The 20,050-nt window shown below is 53.5% G+C and overlaps 1 protein-coding gene across 4 annotated transcripts in view; it reads left to right on the forward strand.

Moving 5' to 3' along the window:
• The window catches only part of ANKS1A (ankyrin repeat and sterile alpha motif domain containing 1A), a 71,841-nt gene extending 51,898 nt beyond the window's left edge, over positions 1 to 19,943 (forward strand). For 2 of the 4 annotated variants that reach the window (XM_027896770.1, XM_027896773.1), the window contains 10 exons: positions 8,889 to 8,987; positions 9,366 to 9,518; positions 9,647 to 9,754; positions 11,377 to 11,541; positions 11,873 to 11,998; positions 12,126 to 12,197; positions 12,603 to 12,689; positions 13,043 to 13,180; positions 13,703 to 13,873; positions 15,046 to 19,943. In XM_027896770.1, the coding sequence (XP_027752571.1) occupies positions 8,889 to 8,987; positions 9,366 to 9,518; positions 9,647 to 9,754; positions 11,377 to 11,541; positions 11,873 to 11,998; positions 12,126 to 12,197; positions 12,603 to 12,689; positions 13,043 to 13,180; positions 13,703 to 13,873; positions 15,046 to 15,165 (1,239 nt within the window). In that variant the 3' untranslated portion in view covers positions 15,166 to 19,943. Of the gene's footprint in view, positions 1 to 8,888; positions 8,988 to 9,365; positions 9,519 to 9,646; positions 9,755 to 11,376; positions 11,542 to 11,872; positions 11,999 to 12,125; positions 12,198 to 12,602; positions 12,690 to 13,042; positions 13,181 to 13,702; positions 13,874 to 14,298; positions 14,398 to 15,045 lie in introns of all 4 variants that reach the window. The other 2 variants (XM_027896774.1, XM_027896771.1) reach the window with 2 other exon arrangements.
• The last annotated feature ends 107 nt before the right edge of the window (positions 19,944 to 20,050 follow it).

Consider the following 20,050-nt stretch of genomic DNA (forward strand, 5'->3'; position numbering starts at 1 on the left):
GGTATTTTCAGCTGGCTCCTGTGTTAATTTGCACCCTGTGTCACAAGAACCTTTTACCACCAGGTAGGGAAATGATTCATGAACACACCGTGTGTAAAGGGAGTTTGAAAAGTGCTCTGTAAATATATTGGGCTCCTTAATTAGACGTTAATGTAGGAAGGCAGAAACAGGCATTGTTTCCAAGAATAATAATTCCGTTATTTTCAGAACTCCAGGGATTGGGGATTAGGGGATTAGCTGGCTCTGGCGACACGCCGGCGCTCTCGCTGGTGATGACTCTCAGCAGGCTGCACCTCTGGTGGACAGCGGGGAGGGCGTGAGGGTCCTGCTCCTCTCTGGATCCGCTGCACACCAACAGCTGAGGGGGGCTCTGGGTTCCTGCAGCTCCTCCAGGTTTGCAGTGACAGTGGGAACCGTGAGCGTCTCCCAGGCTGTGCTGGGAGTGGGGAAGGTGCGGTGTGTTGGAGCCGGGGTGAGCTGGCAAGGTGCAGTGGAGGCCTCTCAGCTCCTGGGAATTCCCTCTCTGCACCTGGGACAATGTTGATCTAGCGTTGGCTTCACTCAGGGGTGGGTGTTATTTGCACAAGTCAGCAGGATTATTTAAACATTGATGTGAGGTGATGCCTTCACCTGTGTACCTGTTTCTGGGAAGGGACCAAGGTCTACATGGATTGTATAACCTTTCAGCTTGGTTGAGGGAAGAAAGGGGTGATAAAAGATGGATTTAGGTAGCTTAGTTTTCCAAAAGACTTGAGTTCTCTTTCCACATCTGCACATTGGACCACATCTCTGTGTCTGTAGAAATGCTTCTACTCCCTTCAAGTTGCCTGCAGTAGTTTTGCTGTGTTCATGGACAAGGCAGGGGAATTGGGCAGCAGCCTGGACAGGCAGCTGGGATTAGGAAGAGCTCAAGTGGAGATGGCGCTTCCAAGTCTTCTCTGCTCTGCAACCCGCTGGGATTCCTTCATTAAAGGGGAAGGTTTATTTGTGCGGTGGGTGAACACAACTGAGCCGAAGCTGCTGCCAGTGGCTGTGCTGACCTTGACTTAGCAAAAATACAGCTCTGCAAGTAGGATAAAATCCTCAGTAGAGCTGCCTGCCAAATGTGAACAGCTCCAATGAACCAGGAATGTCCCCCCACCACCCAGGAAGAACAGCGCCGCTGCCTCCCACGTGGAGGAACACGGCCCTGGAGTGTGTGCCAAGGTCCGGGAGTCCCAGTGCCTCATCCCTCACCAGAGCAGGGAAATGAAAGGTAATATCACAAAACCGCACCAGCGAGTGGGAAGTGTCATCCAGAAAAGTGCACAATAAATGGACTTAATTGTCCTTGGCAGGTAATGAGCCAGGGAGCAGGAGAGCAGAAAAAATGTCACAGGAATATGGACCGAGAGGGATTCTGCTGCTCCTGGAGCTTGGCCCCGTCGTGTCAGCTGTGGTCAACAGTCCATCTGCTGCAGATGCTCCAGTTGGGAATTCCATAGGAAATGAGCTTTGGGATGCCCAGTGCATTCCTGGTCCTTGCAGCAAACAGGGAGTGGCTGGGGAAAGGCCAGGCTGGACTCTGCCCTTCAGGAGAGGGAAGGGACGTGGCCACTGTAATGAGAAGGAGTTGCAGTAATTGATGGTAGAATTTCCCCACAGAAATAGAGAGGGGAATGCCATTACCTGCTCCCTCACACAGTGTTTAGTGATCCCACAGATCCTATAAATGTGTCTGAGACTTTTGCAAAAGCTTTTCCCTTCCCTTGGAGCGTGGGATAGTTGCTGCCGCCCCCGACAGTTTCCAGGCTGACATCTGAGAAGGGCAAACCCCGCGTGCTCTGGCAGTTGTACCAGTGTTCTGGAATTGAACTTTTTATTCAGTCCAAAGATATTTTGATTCACAAATGGGCAGGTAAAAGAGAACATAAACCATTTTTTATAGCTTTTTTTTTATTGTTCAAGCCTGGATTCCCATGGAGTGTGTGGAAAGCAGCTAATGCTGATTCAATGAGACAGCGTCAGAAAGGGAAATCTGTTCTCTGCATGTAGTGCCCTGGGCTCCTCTGGTGGGGGGGTTATTTATTTTTTTATAATTAGAGAGAAGTGGTGGAAAATGATGGTGTTGGAAGAAGGGGGTATCCGCAAATAATTTAAAGTACTGACATTAATTTGATTCAAAGCAATTCAGTGCCATGTTACATTAGCCTGCAGTGGCGTTCCCTAACGGAAGAGCCTTTCCTTTCCCTTCACCCCTCTGTGTGTGTGTGAAAATGAGGATAAATGCGGAGCTGAGGCCTTGGCTCAGGTTGACTCACCTTGGCTGGGTGTGTGAACAGATCTCAGGGCTGCTCCTGTCTGCCCAGGCTGAGGACAGGATGTGCATGGAACCAGGTCTCCTCTGCTCTGCAGATCCCTGGGATTTGGATGTGGGCTCACATCTGCATGATCTTCGTTATCACCTGGGATCTGCCCCGCTGGAGGGACGCGGTGGTTCCTGTGTCCTCAGTCGCTCAGCTTTGCCTGATCCGCTCCTGAACGGCCCAGCCTGGCGCGCAGCTGCTGGTCCCCTGGGCAGCAGCCAGGCTTTGGGCATGCTCTGGGAATGTGTCTGCCCCAGAGCTCTTTTCTATTTTCATATAGAACTTGTTATTTTATAATAGCCATCCAGGAAAAGCTGAACTGACGTATTCCAGTAGCTGTTTGCACCCAGGAACGATCTGTGAGGATCAGGAACCCACCAGGGACCCCCATCAGGGTTTTACTGCATCTGCTCGTGGTGAAACGCAGCAAGAACATGGCATGACTGGAGCTGGTGGAAGCAATTAGTGCAGAGCCAGGTGAGCCCCATGCAGCCTGTGCTTGGGCTGGTGTCAGGCTCTTCTCAGCCAGGCAGAGGCTCTGGGTGGCTGGTTCTGGGTTTGGTCCTCCCAAAGCCCGGGAACAGCTCTGCCCTGAGCTCGCCAGAGCTGTCAGTGGGGGTAAGGAAGCCGTGCCCTGCCAGCTCCTGGCTGTGCTGCCCTGCAGGGATCGTGGTCAGTCCAAGGAGCGCCTGACCTGGTTCACACCAACTGGAGATTCACCACCAAAACGGCTTTTGTTTGTTTTTATGACATGGGGCAGCAGTACAGCAGCCACGTTATCCAGTGTTGTCTGTGTGTCACTACTGCAGCCCCCAGGAATGCGTGTCTGGGTCCCCAGACTGATTGTGCTGCCCTGGGCGAGCCCATAAGAGTGGAGTTGGACCCTTGGGTGAGGGCCTCTGCCAAACCCTGAGTGGGATTTGCTTCTACAAGAAAATGAATTTTGTTTGACAGCTCCCTGGTGCATTCCATCTGGTTCCCAAGGACTGTGCTTTATCCCCCGTGGTATGGGTATTTGGGGTGTCTCTGGAAGGGAATGGTGAGAGTGGAGACATGCAGGGATTTGGAGCTTGAGGAGGTTTTTGGATCTGGGAAAATGTGGCAGAGCTGTGCCGAAATTCCCTGGATGATGGAAACGGACTCCAGGGGGAGCAGCCAGGTTGGAGTGGATTTTGAGGAGCAAAGTGGGTGGACCAGAACTGGCAATTTAGAGGATACTTATATTTGATTTATTAGTAGCTCCAGGCCCCATAAACATTAAAAAAGCCATTAAAGTAGCAGTTAATTTTTTTCCTCTCAATAAAATTGCCTGGACTTGACAACCATGACCGATTCCCTCCGTTGCCATTGTCACGCTGCCAGTCTGCATGGGGAATAAAATTAAACAAAAATGAAGTGGCTGTGTGCTAATCTCAGATTTATTGTAGTTTTGTGTATGAGCCCCTTCCCCACTCGATGCTCTGTGGAGAGCTGAGGCTTCATTGTTGTGCCCACGGCTAAACAGATCTTTTCCTCCAGTTTTCACTGAACTACCCCAGACTGCAGATGCCATTAAGGGAAGGCACCAAACCTTGCGAATCACAAGGCCAGTTACAAATGCAGATTGATGTGGCGAAGTGGGGTCCCCCAGCTCTGAGAATGGAGTGTGGGGCCTGACTGTGAGGTCGTCAGCTCACGTCTGTGCTGAGCTGGATGTGTCTCCATCTCCCACATCCAGGCTTTTGGTTGCCAAAAGCAGAGCAATAGCAGTGACAGCAGAATCCTCAGCATGATGCAAATTGTCTCAAATGCACTGAGGGGGAAAAAGAAAAAGAGCTTTGTACGCCCAGAGAGCCTTCAGCTGGAGCTCTCCTTGGGATGTTTGCAGGAGCCTTTGCAGTGTGTTTGGGCTTTGCATCTGTGTCTTTTAATAGCAGAACCATCCTGGTCCCCGTCCTCCCGGCCCTTGCCCAGGCAGGGGCTGCTCACAGCAGCACCAGCGTGAGCGGAGCAGGCGTCAGGGCCCTCGCACTGCTGGCCCAGCCGCGTGCCCCTCACGGAACAGTCTGTGCCTCGGGCCCTTCCTTAGCTGGAACGAGAGCGTGGACAGACGCCAGGCTCTGGGGAAGAAGCAGCATCTGAAAATTGGGTAGTTAAATGCCTGCAGAGTGTCCTGCTGGAGGAGGAATCTGGCGGATTTTGGCAGCGCTGCCTTTGGCACACTCGCTTTGGGGTCACCTCAGTAGCAGGAGGGGACGCTGCCTGCTGCCAGGTAACCTCTGACTGTGCTTTTTTCCTTTAATGACAAACTTGGAGCCTTGTGGGCTGTTTAATTACAGTGCAGGAGGTGAAGCGCGACCAAAGCCGGCCCTTCCTCCAAGAACTCATTTCTCTGGGGGGGATTTGGGTGCACCGGCATCCCGCAGGGCTCCCGGGTCACTGGCAGATCCCTGCCCTCCCCTGGGGCAATGTGGAGTGCAGAGGTGGGGTCCAGGAGAGCCCCTCATGATGGTGTGTGTTTGTGCCTCCACAGAGGGGGCTGGGTTTGGCTCAGAGGAAGGTGGAGGCCAGGTTGGGGAATGAAGGCCCCTCTGACCGCCTAGCAACCCCTCTGTGCCAGCTGGAAGCTGGGACAGGACTCGCCTTACCTGGTTTCAGATGTCTGACTGAGGTGATCTTTCAGCTCTTTGGGTTGCCAGCAGGAGCAGAGGAGTTCTGTCCTGGGTCATGTGTTGTGTTCCCCATGTCCCTTCCCCAGCCCAAGTGCATGTGGAAGGAAGCTGAGGCTTGGGGAGGAGATTGTGCTCCTGTGTCCATTGCCAAGAAAAAAATTCAGCCTCTACTTCTTGGGGGTTTTTTTTAGGGATCATCCCAGTTCCTCTGGGAATAAAAACTTGCCAGAGATTTTTCTACCAGGACTGATGGGTGTGTGCAGGTGGTGCTGCACTGAAGCCTGGATTAGTGCAGGGATGTGTGGTCCAGGGACAAACCCTTCACAAGCTGCCTGCGGTGCTGGAAGTGTCAAGGGCTGGTTCCTGACAGAGCACAAGGTGAGGTGTTGGGATGGAGAGGCTGTCAGGTGCTCCTTACTCCCCCACCGTGTGTGAAAGCGAGAGCTCTGGCCCAGGTCAGCCCGCAGAGCTGGGGCAGCCGGGAGGAACACGCAAGGTAAAAGCGCTTGTCACAAGGAATCAAGTTGGAAACATGTCTTGGGAAAGTCTTTTTGATTCTAATTGGCATTTCTGAGGCTGCTGCTGGAGGCTTCTGGACCAGGCTGATGCCAGAGCACATCCCAGAGCTCTGCTCTCCGCACTGAGCCCGTCCTCAGAGGACCCAGAGAGGGGTTTGTGGGAACCAGGGCTGGTCTGTGCCCACGTCAGGGCATCTGCTGACCTGTGGCAGCACCAATGGGGACCTTTGGGTAAAACCAAAAAGCAGTAGTGGTCCAGGTGGAGCAGCTCTGCCCCTTGGCTCTTGTCTGAGGCTGTGTTGGGTGCAGACAGGTTAAAAGTCTGGTTTTATCAGCTCCTCTATACAGCTGGCAAAGGCTAAAAGATCTCCAGTGTCTTTGCATTTAATTATCTCTTTTAGTGGCAGATTATTGTTTTTCATGGGAGATGAAATCTGGATGGGTTTGAAGGACATTTCTCCTGCACCAGAGGCTGGAATGATTTGTTCGGAGCTGCTACGCTTCGTCTATCCTTGTTAAGTACCCCGAGAATACGGACTGGCACCGAGGGAATTTATTGTGACATGTAAAAATAAGGAGTGTTGGAAAAAGCTGTAGGCTTCACAGTATTTAACTACCTTGTATCCTTGCTATATAGAAAGAAGCTTTCCTTGAATTTGAGATGCCAAAGATGGGAGAACACCTACGGCCTTGCTGTGGGGCTGGCACTGGTACCCTGGGAGAGCAAGAGCCGCTGTCCCTGTGCTGCTTAGGTGGAAGTGTGGCTGTGCTAAAGGGGATTAACACCAAAAGGGCTCAATGTTGGAAAGTTAAGCATGAGTGAAAATGTAAATAGGCTCAGCAAGCTTTTTTAGTTTTAATACGTGAACATTACGCATCACCATTGTCACAGCTCATGTGATTGCCAACCATTCCTGCTGTCCGAGTGGCACAAAGGGAAGGGCTGGCTGTGAGCTGTGCCCTTGCCAGCATTGTCTCTCTGCCTCCCCAGCTCCTGACCCCAGTTCTCTACAGGGGGATGGAGCTGCAGGGCACCAAGATGGGCAGGTTGGGAGAGAGAACAGGCTCAGGCATCAGGAACTGCATATTTTGGGTACCCAAGGTGTGATGAAAACCTGCTTGGGGACTTCAGTCCCTTCCTGTGCCTCCTCCCCAGGCAGGATAGTAGTGCTTTGCTCTCCAGACTACTCACAGGAGAAATCCCATCACTTGCTCTAGCCCTCTTTGTCCTTTTCAAAAAGCCCTTCTGAAGCCTCTCCCTCTGGGAGATGAATTCCTCTCACATACACTGCCTCCAAGGACCTTCTGGCAACCCCTACAGCAGTGCTGCAGCATCAACAGTGCCAGGTGAGGTGCCTGTCAGGGGAGTTAATCCCCTTTAATCTCTTCCCTCCTCCCCTGAGCCAAGCATACAATCTCCCACTGTTACAGGAATATACGTTAAATGTGGCTCTTTGGCTTAAAATTTGTGAAGAAGAAAGGGGAGGGATGTTTCCATCTTTCTGCTGGGATGCTGCTGCACACCAGCCAGAGGTCACTGCCCCAGCAGCAGCAGCCACTCTTGTTACTCACAGGGGATTTGTTTGCAATCCAACAGAGCTGCTCTTGTGCACCAAATGGGCACCTTGGAGCCTTCAGCATCAGTCTGCCTCTTCCTCATTTTGTGCAGTTGAGGGGTGCCCAGAGCAGCTCATGGGCTGTGGTTCCATCCGTGCGTGGTGCGTTACGTGCAGCATCGCCCAGGTGAGCCCTGGGGTCCTGCTGCCTCGCTCGGGGGCTGGAGGGTGCAGGGTAGCTGTGTCTGGCTGTGGCCCCGTGTCCCTGCAGAGCTGCCACCTGCCCACAGGCGCTCTGGGGCGGTGGCAGGAGCTCTTCCCAGCAGGCAGCGGTCCTGACCAGCACAGACTGTGAATGGCCTTTGGAAAAACAGGGAAAGAACCCCCCTCGTGGGATTCCGGGCATTAGTCCTGGCTCTTTCTGCTATTTAAACAACTCTCAGACAAATGCCTTTGTGCTGCAGCTGTTGGCTCAAGCTCTGCCATGGTGGTGCTCCCTGGCCCTCCAGGAACTGAGTGTGTGGAGATCCAGGCTGCCAAGGGAGAGGAATGCAGAGGAACCACTGCCATGGGATGTGGAGAGCTCTGCCTTCCGCCACCCCCTGCTCTTGTTTGCTAAATGACTGTAGCCTGGGCTCCAGGGCAGCTCTCCCATGACCTGGGCATCTCTTACCTGTGGCATTAATTCCCTGTTTCCCTGAACACTTTTCTGTGGCTGAGGGAAGCGCAGCTCCTGGCAGAGCCCTGCTGCCCCTCGTCACCGTGCCAGGCCATGGCAGGGGCAGGAGTGACGCTGCTGGGCAGGGGCTCCCCGGCCAGGCAGGAGCAGGGACATGCTCAGGGGATGGCTGCCCGGTGGGCAGCTCACTGCCTTCAGCTGCTGCATTTAAGCAGGTTTCACTCAGCAAGGTACACATGCTGAAATCCCACAAAAGTGTGGATAGGAAGGGATAGGAAGCACTCACTGCCCTGCCTCCCCCCAGCTGCCTTTAACTGGGTTTCTCTTAAAAAAACAAAATGTGGAACAGCGAAGCACTGGCAGCACAGACCTTCTGCTGGGACTCTCTGGGGAGCAGAAGGAGGCAGGGCCAGGGAGGGGGTTTGGGCTCGAGCTGATCCCTTTGGTCACACAGCAGTGTGGCTCTGCCTGCCGTGGGGAGACATGCCCAGGCTTCCTGCTGAGCTCTGCCCAGGTATGAGGGGAGGGAAGGAGGTTGTGGTGGATGGAGGCTCTTAAATGCGGGCAGTCTGCGTGCTCCTGCTCTACAGGGGGAAGGGGCCAGAAAATGGGCTTTAACAGTGCAGTGTGTGGTGACTGGAGCATCTCTGCCAGAGCGGGCGGCTGCCTCCTGCCCGGGGCTGGAGGAGACACCTGACCTTCCCCTGCTCTCAGGGAAGGCCATACAGGTTTCTCTGGCTGTGGAGGGAGGTTGAGCACAGCCTAGGGCCCCTGCTCAGGCGTGGATGGGACTGGGGTTTATCTGGACATTTTACAGGGCAATAAACAGATCTGTGCATCCCACAGGAGGTGCTGCAAACCATGACCAGGGCTAAGGGCTGGAAGTGGAACCCAGAGCAGGGCAGGAGGGGAGGGCATTGCTCCATGTGCCACAACCCTGCTTGTGTCAGCCCTCTGGGTGCCTGAGGTCAGCACATGGGGCAGAGCTCCCAGCCTTGGGCACTTCCTCCTCCTGGTGCCAGGACGTGCTGGGAGGTGCGGTCAGGAGGCTGCTCTAACCACATGATCTCCACTCCTGCACCTGCTGTTGCTCCTGCTGTCCCCTGCTCCCATGTCACTCCCTCCTGTCCCCCCCACAGGGCTGTAATGTCATGGAAGATCAGGACCTTCGGGACATTGGGATCGGTGACCCGCAGCACCGCCGGAAGCTGCTCCAGGCTGCTCGTTCCCTCCCGAAGGTTAGCACCCCTGGATGCCCCCCCTGGGACAGGGACAGGACCCTGCCCGGCACGGCTGTGAACTCAGGGGAAACAAAAGCCAGTCCCCGTGTCTCTGGCCACAGAGGAATCCCAGGGGCTGTGGGAAGGGTTTTGGGAATAGCAAGGAGGAGGAGGAGGATTATACTGGTCTGCCAGGCTATGCAGATGGTGGTGGCTCTATGCTGGGGAGAGGGTGGCTGTTCCTCCTGCCAATCCCAAGAGCATTTCTTATTTATACAGTGATTTTGTTACTGTAAAGCGCTAGTGGAGATGGTGATAAGCTGTAAACTGATTTCCATTGACCCCGTATCCCTCAGGATTCCTGCAGCTTTTAACCCCTTTCTTGTACTTTCACAGTTGAAACCCCTGGGCTGTGATGGGAACAGCCAGCCATCAGTTCCTGCATGGCTCGACTCCCTGGGTCTGCAGGATTACATCCAGTCCTTCCTCTCAAGTGGCTACAGCTCTATTGACACTGTGAAAAACCTCTGGGAGCTTGAGATAGTAAACGTGAGTGTTGCCTCTCTCCAGCAAGGTCCTGCCCATTCGCTGGGGCTGACGCTTGTCATGAATCGTCCCACGAAGCCACTTGGTGCCAAGGGCAGGAGAGCCCCCGGTGACCTTGTCTGTCCTTGCAGGTTCTGAAAGTGAACCTGCTCGGCCATCGGAAGAGGATCATAGCCTCGCTGGCAGACAGACCGTACGAGGAGCCACCGGCCAAGCCGCCACGGTTCTCCCAGCTGAGAGTGAGTCCCTGCTCGTGCTCCTGCCTGGCTGGTATGGCTGTGTGGACACGTCAGTGCTGGGAGAAATCTTGGTGTGTCCAGTGTGTCTGTTCAGCTCCTCACCTCGTCCTCTCCAGCCACCCAGGCAGCAAATACCAGTGCAGGCGTGACCCTGCGATTGCAGTGAGTGGGGGAAATCACATCCAGCCCTTGCAGGTCAGCCTCTGGATGCCATCCCACAGGAAAGGTCAGGCCACTCCTTGGGATCAGGTGCCTGCACTGAAGGGGTGCAGGGTGCCACCCCTCCCTCTGCCCTGCACCGAGGGGAACGCTGAGCCCACTTCCTTGCCCTTGTTTCCTGGCCAGACGTGCAGCAGTCTCTGGCAGGCAGGAGTGACCCAGCCCATCTGGAGAAGGGCTGCAGCTGGGGCCTGCTGTTTGATTGCACCACTGGGAGCCAGAACCCATCTCCCTGGCCTGGCTGGGCTGCTGAGAACTCACGCTGTCACTGCCAAATAGCACTCGATGAGATGTGTGGATGTTGATTTTTGCTGTAGGAATGACAGCATTTGGATGTCTTGTTATGGGAGCTGTCTGGGAGGGAGCTGTCACATTCCCATTCTTCCTGAAAACTGGCATTTGAGAACTGAGTTTGGCAAAAGCCACGGGGCTCGTAGCGACCCTGAGAGCTCAGGAGCATGGCGGCGTGTGCTGCTGCCTCCTCCTGGTGATTGCAAATCAGCTTCCTGGAGCAGGACTTGGATTGATTAGTTTCCCCATCCTGAGCATCCTGTTCTCGCTCTGCTGCAGAGCTCTGCACTCTTGTCTTGCATTCCCAAGTCTTCCCAACACAAGCAGCCTTGGCCGAAGTGAGTTGGGCTGCTGTGCCCTGCTTGCTCACATGGGATATTTTAGGAACCAGGTTCAGGTGCGAGAACAGAGAGGACTCACACTGGTGCTGCACCAGGAGGGTGCCAGGCCTTTGCCCACTGCTCAACCCCCAAAACATCCCCATGAGATGGATGAGACTGAAGGCAGCAGGGCTGTGGGGGAAGAAGGGTCCTTTGGTGCAGCTCAGCTGATTGAGATGCTGCCCAGGGAGGCTGGGTGAGAGAATGGGCCATTTGCAGCATTTCCTGGCGCTGCAGCTGGTGTGATCTGGTGGGGGGGGCGCGGAGGGACGTCAATGGCAAATTAAGCGAGTGTGTTGAATAGGACTAATGCGGCTGCAGCTGTGCAGGGGCTGCCAGGCTGACCTCACGCTGTGCGCCGGGGCTCCACTCCTGGGCTGGCTGATCATCAGCGCCTTCAGGGGCTTTGCTCAGTGCTTTAGGGGAGCTCATTCCTCTGTAAACACTCTGCCTGCAGCTCAGTGTGTCCCCTGCCCCTGGGATGAGCTCACAAAGGCAGAGGTGTGCCTGCAGAAGGGGCTGCATACCTGGCTGAAACCATCCTCAAGCAAATTACGGGTCTCATGCAGAAGATAAAGGGTGGGATTGTTGACACCGAGGCAGGAGGCCCCAGAGCAGGAGCTGACCCCATTAGCTCTGTTCTCTGCACCCTGTGCCAGGCAATGCAGAGGGGAGCGATGTGGGGCACAGCCCAAACTGACTGGGAGTCTTTGTGGTGTCTGTTCATTTCAGTGCCAGGACTTGATGTCCCAGACGTCATCGCCCTTGAGCCAGAATGACTCCTGTACAGGCAGATCTGCCGATCTCCTGCTGCCCTCCGGGGATACCAGCAAGAGGCAACATGACCGTGGCACTGAGGTTGCTCCCTACTCCAGAGCTGAGCGCTACAAAGCACAGGTCAGTGGGTGTTTTGTGTGTCCCAGTGGCCCTCTGTGCAGGCTCCCCCCTCTCTGGAGCCAGGGAGGAGGTAGGGTGATGCAGAGCTGGTCGGGCTTAGCTTTCCTCAGGCATTAGAGCCAGCAGCTCCTTTATGCCTCAGTTTCATCTCAAAAACAGGCAGCTCATGTTTCCATCAGAGCTGGCACCTTCACCTGCCATGTGCTGCCTCCGCCCTGGGGCATTAGCCGTTGCCAACCTCAATCACCCCAGCCCAAAGAGCCCTCCTGAGAGCTGTTTCAACCCAAGTCGGACCTGTTGTGGTTCCACATCCATATTTCTTCCCATGCAGGAGGACCGTCGGGAATCCAAGCTGACCTTGCGCCCCCCTAGCCTGGCTGCCCCGTATGCCCCAGTCCAAAACTGGCAGCACCAGCCAGAGAAGCTCATCTTTGAGTCCTGTGGGTATGAGGCCAACGTAAGTGGCTTTTGGCTTGTGGGTGTGACAGGGGTGAGGCGGCTCTGGGATCAGGCCATTGCATGTGGAGTGGCAGGGCCATGGCATTGCCTCGGCAGGGTTTAACATCTCCCCCTCCTCCGAACAGTACTTGGGCTCCATGTTGATCAAAGACCTCCGAGGGACAGAGTCTACACAGGATGCTTGTGCCAAGATGAGGGTACGGAGGCCCTGGGGCCGCTTGCAGCCTGTGGTGGATGGTGTGGATTGGGGGATGGGGGATTTCAGTGAAGCTGCAGCTCCCCAAACCCTGCAGGGGCCCAGACCACCAAACAGGCGGTGCCACTGTCGCTGGGGAACTGCCCCTCCGTGGCACTGTTCCCATAGCTGGAAGGTCTCTGCAGTGGGAGAGTGGGTGTTTTCACTGGGAAGGGGTGGCTGGGTTCACTTCAGGTCCCCCATCCCTCCCCTTCTGTTTCCACAAGGAGCTTGCTTTCCTCCTTCTGGTCCAAGACCACCACAACCTGCCTGTAAGGGCCTGGGGGTCTCTGGGGTGGGCCGGGGCAGGGGTGAAGAAGGGAACATCCATTCATAGCTGGTCACTTGGATGTCTTTGCTTCTGAAGAAATCCACGGAGCACATGAAGAAGGTCCCGACCATAATCCTGTCCATCACATACAAAGGGGTGAAGTTCATCGACGCCTCCAACAAGGTGAGCTGCAGATGACTTGAAGTTGGTGTCTGGAGGGACAAGACCTGCAGTCTCACCTGTCTGGGGGCTGCAGATCACTTTTTTTGGCTCCAGAAGCCATGGCTGGTCCTAGGGAACTGATCAGGCTGTGGGGGAGCACCAAGGTGATGATGGTTACCTGAGTGCCAAAGGCTTGGCAGACTAGCTGTTTGTGGACCATGTTGCCGTTTATTCCTGCCATGGGAGGGAGCTGGGACTGGTTTGGCTGGGAGACTCCCCCTGCCTGCCCCCAGGACACACTCCACAGCCACTGTTCGCTGGGTGTATTTGCCATCCCCAGAAGGGTGACAGGTGCTTGTGGTTGACCCTGGCAGAATGTCATTGCTGAGCACGAGATCCGGAACATCTCCTGTGCTGCTCAGGACCCCGAGGATCTCTGCACATTTGCCTACATCACCAAGGATCTGCAGACCAGCCACCACTACTGCCACGTCTTCAGCACTGTGGATGTGGTGAGTGGGTGACTGCGTCTCATCTCCCTGTTCTTTACAGTCCACTTGTTTTATCTCTCAGCTTTGTTAGCGAGTCATAGACCAGGATCTAAGACCAGAACCTTCTAAGGTTCCTTCACCATTTCTACCCTAAAACAGTCCTGGCTCCAAATGCCTGTACTTTGGACCTCTGTGGACAGTATTTGTCTGGCTTTGTTCCTGCAGTCTCCAGGGCTGAATAAAGCAGGGCAGGAGCTTTCCCTTCTGGGGAATGTACCATGCACAAACCCTTCACATGCCCTCAATTATGTTGAGCGTAATGGGCTGATTTAACAACCTTTTAACTCACTGAGAAGGTGGAAGCATGATTTGCTTTTATTCTTGGGCAAAATCAACTGCATGAGATGTTTGGGCTTTTTTTGTTTGCGCTGCTGAACTGTAGTGCTGGTGGGGCAGCTAACAGGCAGGCAGGAGGTCCTGGGGGAGGCACAGGGACTGTGCACCAGGTGACCTGATGGCTTTGTGCTCTGTGCTCTCTCCAAGAACCTGACCTACGAGATCATCCTCACGTTGGGGCAGGCGTTCGAAGTCGCCTACCAGCTGGCCCTCCAAGCCCAGAGAGCGAAGCCTCTTGGTGCTGGAGCAGGAGAAATGATTGAAACAAAATCTTCCAAACCAGTGCCTAAACCACGAGCCGGCATGAGGAAATCTGCGGTACGTGTGTGCAGGCGGGAGTGACCTGCTGGTCTAAGCTGGGCTTTCTCTTGGGCATCACACATTTACACCTCCCTTGGGTGGTGGGGGGAGCCCAGGTGTGACTGTCAGTGCAGGTGCCGCTGACACCGCAGGTCTGTGCCTCTGTCAGTCCTGTTGCAGGGTTGGGACTTCCCCTGGTAGGGGGAGGGCAGGCAGAGGTGGAAATAGCCTGATGGAATGAGGCTTAAGGGCCCTGCTGGGTCCAGCACAGCTTCCATGTGCAGTGAGATCCACAGTGTGACCTGCAGTTTGCAGTACAGGGTTCCCCTGTAGCCAAAACCAGCCAAGACTGGAGCTGTTGAGGAGCAGGGACTGCTGCCATAAGCCACTGCCTTCCTTTAATGTCTCCTTTTGTCTGTGTTCTGCTTGCTCCCCCCGCTCAGGTGCCGCTCCCTCCCGACACCCGCTGTTGTTACTGTCACACCTGTACAACACACCGCCCCTCCTACCTGCCGCTGCAGTCTGTTAGTCCCGGAGCGAAGGTCTTTACCCTTCTTCCTGCCATCCTCCCTTCCAAACCGACCCAGGCTGCCTCCCCACTTCCCCTGTCTCCTGCTGTGCTCCCGTGTCCTGCCTTGCTGCTGTCCTCCCCCTGCTCATTCCAGCCCGTGCCGTGGGTTCGGACAAGGCCCGGGGACACGCTGCTCCCACCTGGTCCTGCTCACGCAGTGAGGCAGTTCTCAGCTAACCCTGATGCTCTTGCTGATGGTGGTAACTTCTCCGTGGCACCCTGATTTAAGAGGGCAAAAGGAAAGAGCCGTGCTTGGTCAGGAGAGTAAATCACATGGGAGCTCACCTGCCAGGAGCTGTCTCTCTCTCTCTCCTGTTTTTGTAGTGCTCCATTTTTCATGCTTGTTTGAGATGAGTGAAGCTGTCACCAAGGGTGACAGGAATTCGCAGCCTAATGCAGGAAGTCATCTTGGGATGCTGGGTTGAGACTGACGTGGCCAGACATGTTTTAGATGTGAAGGACTCAAATGTCTCCCCAGCAAGAGCTGCTTCCCTGCCCACGTGCACGTTTCTGGGACAGGCAGTAGGCAGAGCAGCAGTTGCTCTGTGCTTTGAATCCCCGCTTGTTCTGTCCCAGAAGCATGGGTGACCTAATGTGCCCTTTTCTTCTTATTTTCTAGCTGGATCCCCCTGAAGTGGACCAAGACTCCCAGTCTCATGCCAGTGTCTCCTGGGTCGTCGACCCCAAGCAGGACTCCAAGCGGACCCTCAGCACTAAGTATGAGACCACTATCTTCTAAAGCCAACACCCGCGTCCGCCCCGTCTAACCGTGCCTTTGCGATCTGATCTGTCCGCTCTTCTAAACTCCCTCTTCCTCCAGCTGCTCGCCCTGAGCCCGCGTAGGCACCACGTCCAAGGCAGCAGCACTTAGGAGACTGTAGACTTAAACAGCTTTTGTACCTGATCGCTGCTGAACACTGTGAATCTCTCCTTACTCGGAAACAAGGGTAACGCTGTAGCTGAATGTGAGGCGGGAGGAGCAGAGGGCAGGCTGGGAGTCGGAGATGTGGATCCAGGAAAGCCGCCTGCCGTTTTCACGTCTTCCCCCTCGCTCTGGCACTGTGAATCCCTGGGGCAATGTGACACTCCCCAGGCCTTTTTTTTTCTATCTCACCTTGTCCTTGGACTGACGGAGACCTCTTGTCTCTGTGGTGCACACACTCCCTCCTCCTAGATCCTCCTCTTCCCGACTGAACCACGGCTGTATACTGTTCAGTGAACTCACCTCTCCTTCCCTGCCAGTCGAGTTGACACTAACCACTGTGATGCTCTCTGCGAATAACACGCGGGCACTCCATTTCTCACGGTGACCCTTGCCCGCAGTCTCGCTTCTCAAAGCCCGGCACAGAACCTGCTCTGCTGGGCGAGCGCTGGTTTAGGCTGGGTTCATCGTTCCCACTGTGAGCTCTGTCCCCTCAGAGATGGGGGGGGGGGTTGGTTTCATGCATTTCAGTCCCTTGTAGGTTTTTCTTCACCCCATAGTCCTTCTGTTTACACTCACCAGACTACTCGTGAGCTCTGGGCGTAGTTCTCATGGGGCAGCCTGTGGTTAAGCTTCCAAAGGCACATGTTGCTGTGAGCCCTGGTCTGGAGAGGGGAGGTGTGGGCTGGACACCAAAAGCAGCAGTTGGCATCAGCAGGGAGAAGTCAGGGAACAGCCCTGGGTTATTTGCTCCTCATGTTAAGGGCAGCAGCAGCTTGTCCGAGCTTTGCTAGGGCTTTGCAGCTGCTGCCTCGAAGCTTCCATTTCCCCAGACTTGCAGCCAAATCTGATGTTTCAAAGTCTTTATTTAGCTCTTTCTCTGGAATGAGTTTGATCTCCCAAGTCATTTGTGACTTAATGGCACTGAGTGGCAAACTGACTTCAGACTGAGGGCTGTGCTAGTGAGGATCCGAGCGAGAGGACTAAAAGTGAAAGGATTGTCTTGGAAAAGAAAGAAAAGGAAAGCTCAGTCTAGTACATACATTTCATGTGCCACAGAGCCCCCTGATATAGAGCCAGCACTGCACAGGTGCTGCCGTGCCACCCTGCCAGCCCAGGCCTTGTGGACAGAACATTGCTGTGCCTCAGGTGCTCCCCAAGGTTGGGTTTGGGTTCCGTCAGCAAAATCCCGAGCTGTAAGAGTGCCCTAAGGTTTCTGTATCCCTCCAAGAGAAACTGCCTCACTGGTGGGGGTGGCAGTGCAGTTTCTACGTGTAGGCGTTCACCATGCAGCTGCCACACGTCTGCCCGACTTCATGGGGTCTGAGCTGTTCATCCCCCTGCTCTCAGCTGGGAAGGGCAGGTTCCTCCACACTTCCTAAATCTGGGTCACTAGAGCATGTGCCTTTCTAAGGGTGACCAAACCCAGCAGGGATCACAGGCAGCCCTGCCCAAGCCACGACACTGCCAGTGTGTGTCTGTAGCCCTCACACTCGTGTCCCATCTCTGGGGCCATTCGCCTCATCTTTCCCAGCACGTGTTTTTGTATGACTTGGAAATTCATTCCATTATCTCCCTTTCTGTTTGCCTCTGCGAAGCTGAGCTCCAGGCAGCCGTCTCCTACCATGGAATATAGTTACGGGCAGAGACCTGGGACACGGTGGCTGCTGACATGAAGATCATCTCCCTCTGGCACAGGCAGCTGCCTTGGAGTGGGTGCGTGGCTGCTCAGTGAGGGCTCCCAGAGCAGAGGGGGAAGGGACTCAGCCCCCTCTGTGGAAAAACGCTCTCTCTTTTCCTAGCGAAGGAAACTTGAGACTTGGAGGCAGAGAGCGATGTCGCCTTTTCTAGTTTGAGACAAACGTCGCTCAACCTGTTTCTTTTTTAACTTGTGAAATGACACAGAGCAAATGCAGTTCACGGTTTCAATGTAGCACCGCAGCTTTTTGTTGAGGAAAAAAAAAGTATTTACTGAGAATCCCACAGTCCAGCGAGCAGTACGATAGAAAGTCTTAGCAGGGGCATGGTGTGCACATCTCTGATGGTACTTACTCCGCTTCAGCTCTGGGTGAACAGGAGAGAACATCAAATTCTTGGATATTGCTTCCTCCCGTGGCAGAACCGTGTGGGGTAAGTCTGCATCCTGTTCTCTGAGCCACTCCATGCTTTTGTAGCAAATGGAAGTAACTTGAGGAAAAGAGTCTGCCGAGGATCTTTCCCCCCAGAGCGGTTGTGGCCAATATCCCCAATGGTACAAAGCTTCCTTATCCCCTCAACTGTCGCGTTGCAATACTTGACATTTCTATGGCAAGGACGCCGTTTCTTCCTATTTCCGCACTGAATTCCTGGGGACAACTCCCTCCTCCAGCCTCTGTGCACCTGTCTTGTTTTTAAATGCAGTTATGCCCTGAAGGGTTGGGGGTTTTTAAGTATATTCAATTGTGATTTAGCACTTTTTTGATACTAGCTCATTATTTAATTAGTGCAACAGTTTCAGAAGATGAACAAATAAGGAGTTAAATTTTGGGCATTACACTGAAACAGTCCACTCCCGAGGATAAACCACATGAACCTGAGAGTGGCTTGGCCCTGTGCAAGCCCAGTGTCCCCAAAGACACAACCTCGAAGGTGCTGTGTGCTTGCTTTTCTTTCGAATTACAGAGTGTTGAACAGTGGTTTGGGCTGTGACTGACGTGTTTTCAGACTCTTCCCCTCAGGGGATAATATTAAAATAGTTCTGATTTAAATTCTTCAGATGCAAAGTGTAGCGCAGTGTGTCCATTACGATCTTGTCAGGCCTTATCAGGGCTGTGGGACCTGCTGCTGCGTGGAAACACTGTGCCCAGGTAATTCCTGTTTAACTCCAGTTGCTGCTGTATGTCAGGATTTCCTTTAGTCTCTCTCACAGTGAGGCTGGGAGAGAAGCGAACCCTAATCTTGAGGGCTTAGACCTGTAAAGGATTGGGAGGGAGAACTGAAGATTTTGGGTGAAGGTGATGAATTTAGGAAACTTAACATTCCTTGTTATGCACATGTCGCAATTCATACTGGTGTAAGTGTAAATATTTGGTGTGTTGGCAACAAGTCTTTGGTGAGATTGCAAATTGAACCTCTGTTCGGGAGGTTTCCTTTCTGACACGTGAGCTTTTTGGAGGTTGGCTTGGAGATGACATGGTGATGAAGACTCCAATCTTCAGGGACTGGGCTCGGTGACCCTGGTGGTCCGTTCCAGCCCCATGTGTAGCCTGTGGTTGTCTTTAGTGATCCAGCCATTCTTTAGCCAGATACTCCCTTTCTCACCTGACAGAGCAGTTTTTTTAGCAGTTCAGTGCGGTGGGATCTCTCAAGGGAGTCAGTGCTGGAGACTGACTCTGGGCCGTGCCAGTTGCTGGCTCCTGGCCACATTAACCCACCCACTGCACAGTATTCGGGCTCTTCCTCCCTGCAGGGTTTTGTGGTATCTGGAGGAAAGTGCCCCAAATTTCTGGTGCTGAATATGACTTTGCATCAAACTGCATCTGCTGTATTTACCTGCCTGGGAGAAGGTGGGGCTGCCCTGGGCCTTGTTCCCCTCTTTAAGGACAGATTGTGTTTCGCTTTGGTTTGTGGGCTGAGCCCTCACTCACGGCCGGCAAACAGAGATGCTGACTTTTGTCTTTTCTTATATCGGAGGGGATGATTTTGTTTTTTCAAATTGAAGATGCTTTATCCTTTTTTATTTTGTGTTTACAAAGAAAAAAAACAGCGCTAATCTTAGCTGTTCAGCTGACTTTAAACTTGTTTTGGGATTGTTCTTTTTAGAAGAAATTATGCAACCTTTTTGCGGTACATGCCTGGCCCCCCTCCCAGGGAGAAGATATGGCACCTTCCAGGCTGTACCTGTCATGAATTCTGTACCTTCAGGAGGCTGCAGAGACACAGAGCAGATGCCAGATAGCACCCAAACACGTCCCATTCTGTGTGCAGCTGAGGTGGAGCCATTGCTTTAACGCTCCTTCCACCCACCTCGTAAGTTTCCAGCAGCAGCATTTCCCTGGCTCTGCTCACATCAGTTCCATCCATCAGATCCGTGTTTTGGAGCTGGTACAGCACTCACAATGCTGTCTTGTTGCAAAGGTCTCCCCTTTAGGTCTTGCACTGGTATTACTTAATTGCATTTTTTTCCCAAAAGAAAGTACCTGTGCTGCTCTCACTAAGTCAACCCAGCTCAGACATTTTTCTTGCCCACGGAAGAATAACCTGGGATTCCCTGACAGGGCAGAGACAGTCAAGTTCAGTTTGCAATGTGGACATTTTTGCTAATTGTGATGTATGGCAGTGGGGCTGATTTGTATACAAATGTTATTTAATCTGTCTGTATTTTGATACTTGAATTTCCTTTTATTTCCTGTATATACAATTGTTAATCTGTTCGAATTTGTCTGAATTTTAAACATCTTGTGGTACCAAACGTAACCAATCTGTGCAACAACATAGACTGACCTCACTACAACAAGGCGAGATTGTAAATATTCCTGGGCTTCCAGCAGTCGTTTTGTTGTTTTCATAATTGTACAACTTAGAACAGACCGAATTAATAAACAACCTTAGACACACGTTTGTGCTGTTGTCAGTGGCCTCAGTGTTGTACCCAAGTCTCTTGGGTGTCTGTGTCGGAGCAGTTCTTGTCCTGTGGGTGCCAGCCCAGGGTGGTTTGGGGCCA

The sequence above is a fragment of the Empidonax traillii genome, unplaced genomic scaffold, assembly GCF_003031625.1.
Source record: "Empidonax traillii isolate 1590-97213 ecotype Southwest subspecies unplaced genomic scaffold, ASM303162v1 scaffold516:size646513, whole genome shotgun sequence".
NCBI lineage: Eukaryota > Metazoa > Chordata > Aves > Passeriformes > Tyrannidae > Empidonax > Empidonax traillii.